This window comes from Hylaeus anthracinus, unplaced genomic scaffold (genome assembly GCF_026225885.1).
Source record: "Hylaeus anthracinus isolate JK02 unplaced genomic scaffold, UHH_iyHylAnth1.0_haploid 11978, whole genome shotgun sequence".
Taxonomy (NCBI): domain Eukaryota; kingdom Metazoa; phylum Arthropoda; class Insecta; order Hymenoptera; family Colletidae; genus Hylaeus; species Hylaeus anthracinus.
This window is the reverse complement of record NW_026534326.1, coordinates 3,422,030-3,433,894: the sequence shown is the minus strand read 5'-3', so window position 1 is coordinate 3,433,894 and position 11,865 is coordinate 3,422,030. Positions and strand designations below refer to the sequence as shown.

At 36.6% G+C, this 11,865-nt stretch overlaps 1 protein-coding gene, 1 long non-coding RNA gene and 1 other non-coding gene across 4 annotated transcripts in view; 1 reads left to right on the top strand and 2 right to left on the bottom strand.

Moving 5' to 3' along the window:
• LOC128896907 (uncharacterized) overlaps window positions 1-10,904 on the top strand; it is a 19,082-nt gene extending 8,178 nt beyond the window's left edge. The window contains exons 1-3 of one of the 2 annotated variants that reach the window (XR_008462163.1): window positions 7,644-8,032; window positions 9,254-9,505; window positions 9,610-10,904. This is a non-coding gene — a long non-coding RNA (uncharacterized LOC128896907). Of the gene's footprint in view, window positions 1-7,643; window positions 8,033-9,253; window positions 9,506-9,609 lie in introns of those variants that run through there. The other variant, XR_008462164.1, reaches the window with a different exon arrangement.
• Window positions 1-11,865, bottom strand: part of LOC128896865 (cytospin-A) — a 61,134-nt gene that overhangs the window by 44,660 nt on the left and 4,609 nt on the right. The window contains exons 3-5 of the mRNA XM_054160403.1: window positions 5,870-5,967; window positions 1,680-1,823; window positions 1,274-1,385 (exon numbers count right to left, since the gene is read on the bottom strand). Coding sequence (XP_054016378.1) covers window positions 1,274-1,294 — 21 coding nt within the window. The 5' untranslated portion in view covers window positions 1,295-1,385; window positions 1,680-1,823; window positions 5,870-5,967. The remainder of the gene's footprint in view (window positions 1-1,273; window positions 1,386-1,679; window positions 1,824-5,869; window positions 5,968-11,865) is intronic.
• Trnac-gca (transfer RNA cysteine (anticodon GCA)) lies at window positions 3,072-3,143 on the bottom strand. Its single transcript has one exon. It is a non-coding gene; the product is annotated as a tRNA-Cys (tRNA).

The window sequence follows — 11,865 nt, the reverse complement described above, 5'->3', positions numbered from 1 at the left end:
CTATATTATGGTACGTAATGCTTTGTGTTATTCCATATTATGTTATCTAATGTTTTGCGTTATACTATATTACATCATGTTACGCTTTGGCATCTAATTCTTTCTATTACGCTGTCTCATAATACATAATCCTTCATCCTATAAACCTCTTATCCTATACATTATAAACATCTTTCAGTGAACTTGTTAACCTCCACTCCTGAACACTGAAGTTTCCAGTAAATGTAGAGAGGTAACCGAGGCGCATCGTGCTAGAGCCATTGACTTTTGATTCACTGGGTATGTAGGTCGTTCGAGTGCCGCTCTCATTGTCAGAGTGGGTCGTCGGTCTGTCGAACGGTCGGCACTCGGTGCCTCGACCTCCCTCGTCTCCTCTTTTATTTCCTCGCGCAAACTGCTCGCGGCTTTAAACTCTAATTAAGTAACAAGAAGAGCAGACGACTCGCGTTGCTTAAACTACCAGCCGGAGACATGTGGATATATCTCGAGCATCGCGTGACGTACTCTTCAGGCGAAGTTTTATTTACGAGAAGTTTTGTAACTGAGATGTAATACTTAATGTAGATTATAGCATTGCATTTGAGGGTTCTTTGGAATCATTTAATATGTTTGTGGGTTAGATGACCATGTATGGGTCACAGGGATTTTTGTTTGATATCTGAAAATATTAATTGGGAATGTTTAGTATTGAAGAAAATAAATTTGGATGATATTAGGTGTATTTGTATTGGGTTAACAAAATGGACACTACGATGAATGGTTTATTATTTAGTTTTTAATGGTTTAAAAATGAAATTTAATCCTATTGGAAATGATGCAATTGCCTTGCAATTGCTTCCACCATGGTCTAATTATTTGTACTTGACACGTTGATGGAGCTTGTGCTTTTTGTTGAAGAACTAACAAAAATTAATTTTGAATGTTTAAGTATCAAAGAAAATTGATTTGAATGAATTTCTTCACTTTCAAATCTATATAAATTTAATTCTGAATGTTAAGTATCAAAGAAAATAAATTTCAATGAATTTCTTCAAATTCAAATCTGTATAAATTTAATTCTGAATGTTAAGTATCAAAGAAAATAAATTTGAACAAAATTCATGAATTTTTATGAAGTTACAAAGATAAATACCAAGACAGACATTTCATTATACAATTTTTAATAGTCTCTAACCAAAATTGAATCCCAGTTGGAATTACCAATAGTACTGAGTACAACCATCCGTCAACGTGTTAAATTCTATCTTTACTATTGCATTTGCATAGATGATACCTCTCTCCATGATTCTTCCATTACGTATGTGCCAGTGGTGCCCACTATCCTCCTCCACAACACCTAAATGTATATATTGCACCACCCGATCTTGCAAAGGACTAATTGCTATCTTAAGAACAAAAATTTGCAATAATAAGCTACACCATTCATTTTTAACCTACAGATTAACGAAAATTGCAGAATTGCGAAATTGCGAAATTAAGGAATCTTCATAAAGTGTCATTGAACCTGCCTGCAAAAGAGTAAAGGATGCACAAGCGACGTTTCTCCTTTTTCAATATTTTCTCTTATTTTTAAAGGGGGGCGTGCCATCCTGCTGTGCACATGCGACGACCGATGGCAAAACGTGTCATTCAGTGTCATTGTGCTAGCCAACCGTACCTCGAGCATCGGTGATACTCACATTAGTCGCTCCTTTAGTTTTGCCTCGTGTCCGCCGATGGAACGTTCGACTTTTCTGTGCGCTGGCCTTTTCGGGCTGAAAAGCGACGCGAGCGCGTCTCTTTTTCTCCCTGTCCCGGCTGCTGGCCTTGATTCTTGCTTCGATCTGAAATTCGCAATAAACAACGATCTCTCTTAGATCTTTGTGAAATAGGAATTCTCGCATGATTCGATATACAAGGTGTCCTGAAAATGTTGAAGGTCGTTGAAAAGGGAGGTTCAGGGGGCGATTTGAAACAACTTTTTCCTTTGCGAAAATGTTGTACAAGGCTTCGTTGAGGAGATATTAAGGAAAAACATTGACCAATCAGAGGGCGCTCCACTGGTATACTCGCGCTCTGATTGGTCCGGGGTTTTCTGTTAATATCTCCTTAACGAAGCCTCGGACAACATTTTCGCTAAGCAAAAAGTTGTTTCAAATCACCTCCTAAACCACCTCTTTCAATGTGTTACAACGTTTTTGGGACACCCTGTATATACAGAGTGGAGGTGATTTGGAACAACTTTTTCCTTAGCGAAAATGTTGTCCGAGGCTTCGTTGAGGAGATAGTAAGGAAAAACCCCGGACAAATCAGAGCGCGAGTGTGCCGGCAGAGGGCGGTCGCCTAGCGCGTGGCCTACGCCTACCGCGGCCTACTCGCACTCTGATTGGTCCGGGGTTTTCTGGTAATATCTACTTAACGAAGCCTCGGACAACATTTTCGCTAAGGAAAAAGTTGTTTCAAATCACGCCCCGAACCATCCCTTCCAATGTGTTACAACATTTTTGGGACACCCTGTATAGTAGCTATAGTTGCTACCATACACTCGGTATATAGTAAAAATAGTTAATCCAATGCATACGTATCATATCAGAAATATAGTTAGTTCAGTATAGTTGCCACACCATAATCATTACACAATAAACATAGTTTCTATAGTATAGTTACAATATGGGCAGATATAGTCGCTACATAATAGCCACAATCTACCTGCGATGCACCTGAAGCAATTTTCATAATATAGTACATTACATATTATATAATATAGATTATATAGTAGCTACAGTTAAACTTATCGAGTCAATTCGAAATACATATCGAGAAGCAACGATTCGATGAGGTCACTTCAATTGACCGCTGGTCAATGCCCTCTGCCGTTCGATCCGTTTACTAGGAACGACTATCTCCTGAATCGGATCGATGTTATTTCGTTTCGATTCTCGCGTAACCATCCGTCTCCTGCAATGTCTCAAATTGAGACTCTCAATCAAATCAATGTTAACTTTGTTTTTATGCTGTTGCTATTTATGATAGGATGGTAAGAGAGTATTGATAAGACGGAGAAAATGAAAAAAGAAAAAAAAAAAAATTTTAGGGGACACCCGGGTTTGAACCGGGGACCTCTCGATCTGCAGTCGAATGCTCTACCACTGAGCTATATCCCCAACGCTGTAAACCTCGCTCAGATAACAGCATTTGTGACTAGATAATCGACCAGTGCTATTTTATTTTATTGTTGTTTTTTTTAACTGTATTCAATTTTCGAAAATAATTCTCAGATTGCATGGTTGGTTACCAACTATGAACAACGCATAAATTTTCTTAGATTCGAAGTTTATATATATAATACGGCAAAGCAATTAGTCCTTGGTATAATAATTGTCGCCAAAGACATCAACAATCCCACTACGAATAATTAAGTTACCTCTTTACTAAAAACAAAAGTCACGAAATAAATCTGAAATTTATTTATTAATTTATTTATGTATTTATTTATTTATTTATTTATTTAATTATTTATTTAATTATTTATTTAATTATTTATTTAATTATTTATTTAATTATTTATTGACTTTTGCATTCGAGCAAAAACTACCTTAAATGATTCCAAAAAAGAAATTTTGAAATACTAACTAACTAAAAAATTGATCAGCTCCAATGATAACATTAATCAATTTAACAAATTCTGTTTAGAGTACTCAAGTCTTCTGAAACTGTATTATACATACTACTGTATACACGAACCTTATCTGAGGTTCTCAAATAATAATAATAATAATAATAATAATAATAATAATAATAATACAAGTCTTCTGAGATTAAAAAGAAATCGATATTCGCTCTGCGTCCATAGCATTCGACAGAAAGAAATTCTGTCGACACAGGCGGATAACTGTCGATACAGAGAAAGCGACGCCAATGGCCGCGACAGGTAGATAACGGAATTTCTGGAAAGATAATGCCGCGACCGGTTTCTCCATGCGTGACAGACGAGACGAGGCCTGTTGAAGCAAGTCCATTGCAAGTTACGATTGCCTTCGATTCGCCAAAACGTACCTGGATTGCCACTGTGATGCCATCTGTCTATTGAGTGATAATCGACGACTGGTAAAGTAGGAATCTGCGTTACTCGAGACTCCGTCGGTATAGAAGAGAGTTATCTAATGTAATTTATTAATTGAAGGATTTCAGTTTTTTAATACGGTTTTCTAACGACTAGCTGGAATATTGAATTGAAACAGCTTTCGTATGCATCGAAGCGTAAAAAAGGAAAGCGAATTCTTGACACAACTTATCTCGCGTAATCAGCTTTCCCTTGGGCCATGTTCTATTTAACAAACGAAAACTATCGTTAAATTAGATAGTTAGGTTTAGATCGTATTTAGTTTTGAACGAGACTATTATTTAAGTGTAAAGTAATGTACCTTTGATTTCATTGCGACGAGTAAAGTCAATATTCATTTATATATAATAATTAAAAGCGAGAAAAATATTCTCTGATTGCAACTGGCAAAATGGGTAGCTTGTCAGGTTTTATTTATTGGTAAAGTGTTTTGTTGATTAACTGGTAAAATATATTGTTACGAGACGATTAATGAAATATTTTGTCCAGTCGGTAAGTGTGTAAATATTTTACCGACTGATAGTCAAAATATGATCGACTTATCGACTCCGTTGCTTCTCGATATATTTCGAATTGAGTAGATACTTTGAGCTATAGTTAACTATATCATTATTGATACTTTATGTAAATTGTTTCTACTATATCGATGGTAGATTATGGCTATTATGTAGCGTATATATCTGCTGAATATATACATGTTGAATAACTAAGGTATTTACACAATTTCATGCTTTTTCAGACCTAACCTCATTTCTTTCACATGTATGCCAACCTCAGAAACTCTTCACGAATACCAACATTCAAACCTTTTCATCCTCACTCATTCCCATTCAAAACCAACTCTCACAGATATCATGAGGAAATAATTGAGATAAAAATCTGAAATTTTTAGAGGTTCTTCCTATTATTATAGGTAACAACTATGCCAAGTTTCAAATCTATTCATCAATTTTCATAGAAGCTAGAAAATTAAAAGTAAGTGATTGAAAAAAGTTTCATGAAGCTTTACCATAAGTAGCTTCATATTTATAAGACTGGTGTATAAGGAAATAATTGAGATAAAAACCTGAAATATTTATGCCTTCTTCCCATCTTTATAAGTAACAACTCTGCCACGTTTCAAATCATTCCATCAATTTTTACCCAAGTTATAAAATTAAAAGTAACCGATAAACGAAAGTTTTATGAACCTTTACCATAAATAGCTTCATAATTAGAAGCCTGTTATATAAGAAAATAATTGAGATAAAAATTCGAAATTTTCAGGTGTACTTTCCATCATTCTACATAACAACTATTCCAACTTTCAAACTCTTTTATCAATTCTCACCGGAGTTACAAAATGAAAGGTGATCCATCAAAAAAATTCCATGTATATCCTATTCAATGCTTTCTTATATACATATTTGCAAATTGTATAGTGTGTTCATAAAATATATTTCAAAAATCATTGTAACAAGGACAGCTCTAATAAACGCATAAGTGATCTCAACCTGATGGTCATTACACCTAGATATGAATACACGTAAATATGAATACACCTAGCTATAAATATACCTAGTTTCTATTCAATGCTTTCTTATATGCATATTTGCAAAGTATATAGTGTGTTCATAAAATATATTTCAAAAATCATTGAAACAAGGACAACTCTAATACACGCATAAGTCTCAACCTGGTGGTCATTACACCTAGATATGAATACACCTGCATATGAATATACCTAGCTATAAATATATCTACATACAATACAATATCGATTCTTACCGAGTTTTCGTGGACTTATCCGCGATCGGCACCGAATTTCCAGTAGCACGCTTAAACGGTGCCCGTCCTCCCGAACCGACGGACATTCCGCTTCGAGCCTGCAACATAAACGTAATTCCCTACGATGTAATCGTCGCGTACGAACAGAAATTTAACGGTAGATACACCTCAAGGAACGTGTCCGCCATATTAAAACACGCCACGCGTGCGCATATTCGAATATCGGGATCGGTGTTCGCGCGCCCGTCGCTGGATTAATAGAGCAGGTGTACCGGCGCAAACCGCAACTGTGACATCCTTGGGGAGTTATCTTCTCTTACGAGAACGAATTCGATCTTCTCGCGTGATTAGTATTAACGATGGATTTATGTCTGTTCTATTTGGATCTGTTTGGAACGGTCTTAAGTTCTTACAGTCAATTATAATCAATCAGTCAATTCTAATGAATGACTGTTATTACAGACAAATACAATCAATTATAATATAAAAAGTTCGTGGAGGTTTTCGCGAAAAGTTCGAAACATTTTTTGATAACTTCTAGTTAACTTAATACGTAGTTTCCGAGAAATTCTACAGGGGGCAATTTAAAATTGGTCACCCGGTATACTTGTAGTCTGAGCATTATAAATTATAAGAGTAATTGTTTCACCATCTGATTACCTCACATGCAATGTACAGTATCAATGAAACAACATAACATAACATTGTACAGTGTAATACTACATGGTACAATACAGGGTGTCCCAAAAATGTTTATTTCAGCGTTCTTGATTAGAAGACCGCGGATATTTATGCATTGATGGCGAATGAAATTACTCAAATGCAAAAATATGTATATGAAATATCAATAACTACTACATACAGGGTGCCCCAAAAATGTTGTGAGGCATTGAAAGAGATGATTCGGGAGGCGATTTGGAACAACTTTTTCCTTAGCGAAAATGTTGTTCGACGCTTCGTTGAGAAGATATTAAGGGAAAACGTCAACCAATCAGAGCGCTAGGATGCCGGTGGAGCGCCCGCGGTAGCCTATGAGCGCGGACGCCTAGCGCGTGCGCCAATCACAGGCGCTCCGCTAATATTCTCGTGTTCTGATTGGTCAATGTTTTTCGTTAATATCTCTTGAACGAAGCCTCGGACAACATTTTCGCTAAGGAAAAAGTTGTTTCAAATCACTCCCTGAACCATTCCTTTCAATGTATTACAACATTTTTGGGACACCCTGTAAGTCCAGGTACAGTTAATGTAAGAAGTATTCGTACAGCAACGAATTTAAAATAATATTAATAAGATAAGAAGTAGAATAATGATCTTTAATTTACGATCTTTAATTAATTAATGATCTTTAATTTAAATTTGATATTAAAATAAATATACAAAGTTTTATTTTGAATTGTTCCTTGTACTTATTACACCGACGGTACATATATACATATATACATACTGTACATATTCGAACCTACTCATTTCATTCATCTTCAGGGGAATACCCAATCTACTCCCGCAATCCCCTTCCCACAGGGACTCTACACTCCGAATTAGTCCAAATCCCAAAATACGGAATCGAAAAATACGGACCGCCCTAATTATTATTCATTGACGTAGGAACAAAACAACCGCGTTAAACATAGAAACGAAGGACGTTCCGCTCGAAAAGCGTGTCCGTCGAACGAATCGGCACCCGGAATAACGCGAATCGTCTAGAAATATCTATCCAAGGTCCGAGATTGCCCCTTCTACATTCGAATCTCGCCGCAGCGTGAGCGTACCGATTTTCCTCCGAGCGCATCTAGGAATTGTCGGAACATTTTAGCAGTGGACGATGAATCACGGAAACGGGACCTTCCTCGGCGCCTGCGATCACGCGACGTGTTCCTAGCTTAGGAGTCCTAGGTCACTCGAGCCACCGCTGGACCACGTGCATTTTATTTCGGGCGCAATTTCGGTTGGGTTGTTGGGTGTAGAAGGATCGTCACCATCGGGTCGTTTTCACTGTAGCTGCACCGCTTTGGTGCACACGAACGTCGCGAATACTGACAGAGGACTCGAGGTGGCGTGATAAGAAGCGAATTCTACCGCGATAAGTCGACGAATATCTATAGATATAAGATACTGAGTCCCAGGGACGGATAAACAAGCAAGTCGAAGTTGTTTCAAGGGCAGGTTGGTTCGTTGCGTGCGTTTGTATTTTCTTGTTTGGGGTTGTTTCTGGGGAGTGGGGGAAATGTTTGGGCACCATTTTGGGGTACACGGGAGGAAGAATAGTTTTCGAGAGATTAAACTGATTTGTAAGGGAATTGAATTATGTATGTAGATCGCAATATGATGGAAATGGGGATGCGAGTATATGAAGTTTAGTAGAATAGAAGTTTTAATAAAATAGCTTTCAAATCTGAAATCTGAACTATAATACAATAAATTAGTATACTTAGGTCTTAACGTGATGGACATTACAACAGGTTAATAGACCTAGATCTCAACCTGATGGACATTACAATATATTAATATACCTACGTCTCAACCTGATGGACATTAAAAAAATCGATGTACATAGTATGTGTCTCAACCTGATAGACATTATAATGAATCAATATACCTACGTTTCAACCTGATAGACATTACAATGAATCAATATACCTAGGTCTCAACCTGATGGACATTACAATAGAATAATAAACGCAGGTATCAACCTAATGGCCATTACAAAAATTGATGTACCTAGCCTGTGTTTCAACCTGATGGACATTATAATGAATCAGTACACCTAGGTCTCAACCTGGTGGCCACTGCAATGCATCTACGCAAAGTTCACTAGACTACAAATTTTCTTACAATACCTTCCAAATCCTGAACTTAATCCCCAGCACGGTGCATCAATATTGTCAATAAAATTTTGCTAATTATTATTCCTTTACAATTACTATAATAACCAAGTACATGATTGATATCTGTTCCACTGTTGTTAATGATAACACTAATAACCAAAAAATATGTGGCTACTGCACTATAGATTCATTAAAAAATAAACCATGTCAAGACCCTATTAGTTTGCCAATGGTAACACACAACAACAAACAAGACAATATTTCTATTCAATCCAGAAATATTCCAACATCTAACTCAAAATCAGTAATTATTCTTAACAAGTCTCCTCCACTATACTTCAATTGTATCCATATACAAATGATCGAATACCCCACAGACTTAATTTCTCCATCTAATTCCTGTTATAATTATTCTTAACAACTCTCCTTGACTGTACTTCAATTGTATCCATATACAAATGATTGAAACATGTAACATCTACCTTAATAATTATTCCTAACAATTCTCCTTGACCGTACTCCAATTGTATCTATATACTAATGATCGAATACCCCACAGAATGAATTTCTCCACCTAATGTGGCACCCCTTGGGATCCAGTTACATCAGCACCGAGGAGGCACCGGTTCCCAGGAGAACCGGTGAGACCCAGCGGATTTTCAGCGAATGTACACCGCGGAGCTTCAATCAGAAGAGTACGCGTCCCGTATACATAGCTGTAAAGGTTCATCGAACCTCGCTGCACGTACGGGTTCTCGACCAATAATAAAGATGCATGCCCGGTACCTAACTACGTTCTATACATACGTACGTAAGTACTACCCTGCAACCGTGGCCGCTCGCTCGACGCGAAATACTCGTGGCGCACATACTAAACTCCCATGTACACGAGATCTACAGTCTATCCTTATACAGGGTGTTCGGAGAAGAATTATCGAAGGCGCGGAGAACCATTTCTTGTGGCAGAAGTCGTTTGTCAATTTGGATTGGGAGGAGATGGAGGAGATAGTAGGCGGAGGTTATGTTCCGGATACATTGTTGCGTAAGTGTCGCGTGGCTATGGAAGAGTAGATAGTAACCTGTAGTAAGTATATTTATAATACAGTGACTATATCGCATTAGGTGTAGGTACTATGAAGTGGCTGTATTGTAGTAAGTGTATTTATTGTAAAATGTTGTGAAGTATTTTTAGTGGAAAAAATTGTTTTACGTAGGCTAATATGCTAGGAAATAATTGAGATAAAAGTTTCAAATTTGTAGGGATGTTTCCTATTATTATAAGTAACATCTCGACCAAATCATTCCATCAATTTTCACCAGAGATATAAAATTGAAAGTAACCAATTGACCAAAGTTTCATGAAGCTTTACCATAAATAGTTTCATAATAGCAAGGTTGATGTATAAGGAAATAATTGAGATAAAATTCTGAAATATTTATGCCTTCTTCCCATCTTTATAACTAATAACTATGCCAAGTTTCAAATCGTTTCATCATTTATTACCCGAGTTACAAAATTAAAAGTAACCGATTGACAAATATTCCATGAAGCTTTACCTCAAATAGATTCATATTTGCAAGGCTGATTTACAAAGAAATAATTACGATAAAAATCTGTAATTTTTAAAGTTTCTTCCTGTTATTATAAGTAACAACTCTACCTAGTTTCAAATCATTCCATCAATTTTCACCAGAGTTATAAAATTAAAACTAACCAATTGACAAAAGTTTCATGAAGCTTTACCATAAATTACTTCATGTTTACAAGACTGGTGTATAGGGAAATAATTGAGATAAAAATCTGTAATTTTTAGGGCTTCTTCCTATTAGTCTAAGTAACAACTGTACCTAGTTTCAAGTCGTTCCATCAATTTTCATTGGAGTTGGAAAATTAAAAGTAACTGATTGACAAATATTCCATGAAGCTTTACCACAAGTAGATTCATTTTTGCAAGGCTGATTTACAAAGAAATAATTGAAATAAAAATTTGCATTTTTTAGGGCTTCTTCCTATTATTGTAAGTAGTAACTCTGCCAAGTTTCAAATCTTTTCCAACAAATTGACAACAATTTCATTGAGATTTGCCTTAAATAGTTTAATATTTACTGGAATCTACTTCAAGAACTAAACACGATAAAAATTTGAAATTTTTCTGCCAAATTTCCAATCACTCCATCATCAATTATTACCAGAAAAATCGTTTGTCAATGTGTATAGGGCTTTTGTGTTCGCCATGATACCAGTTAGAGGTTACATTCGGGTACATTGTTGCGTAAGTGTCGCATGGCTACCCCCACCACCTCTCTGGGACCTCAACTAAGCTATTACGTCTCCAAATAAATATTTCCTTATAAACATATACAATCTTAAACGTTATTTAAGTATACATTTACAATGAAATACTTATTTGAAGCCAGTAAACCTATTATTTAATTTAAACAAATTTCTTAATTTAGACAGCGGTCACCTCAAACAATAAAATTTTACAATGAAATTTTACAATGAAATTCCACATAAAGAAAAAACCATAGACTCTTTCCTATCTTTCTATTATAAAAAAAAAGAACAAAAAAATCCTATCGCCATATCTTCATTTCTAAATTTATACATTTGACTCAAGCCTCTTTCCATGCATTCTCCACAACATTTATACTCATAATCGAACCTTGACTTATCACTGAATTCTAACAATAATAAATAGAAAAATAAATCGAAAAATTGTTGAATAATAAATCCAAATCCGAATCGCACTGAACGAGATCAGAGATCGCACCTGCACATAGATATCCAATTTCGAGGTCCTGTCGGCGCGGCCGGTCGTGGATCAACCGCGATAGGACTATCGTCGAAAAAGCGAGAGAGGGGCGAGAAAGCGAGCAACACGCACGTGCGCCGATCCGCGCGATTCGGCAGTTCAATACGAACTGGCTACGTCCATGCCATTCCATTCCATTCCACGTAATTCCATGAGTGACCTCTCTCGCGGTGGCTACCTTCTCCCCTCTTCGGACCTTCCCTTCGCTCGACATCACTCACTCTTTCGTCGAGTTCCTCGGTTACAAATAACGCCTCGCGCGTCTATACAGGGTGTCCCTAAAATGTTGTAACACCTTGAAATGAGTGGTTCGGGAGGTGATTTGAAACAACTTTTTCCTTAGCGAAAATGTTGT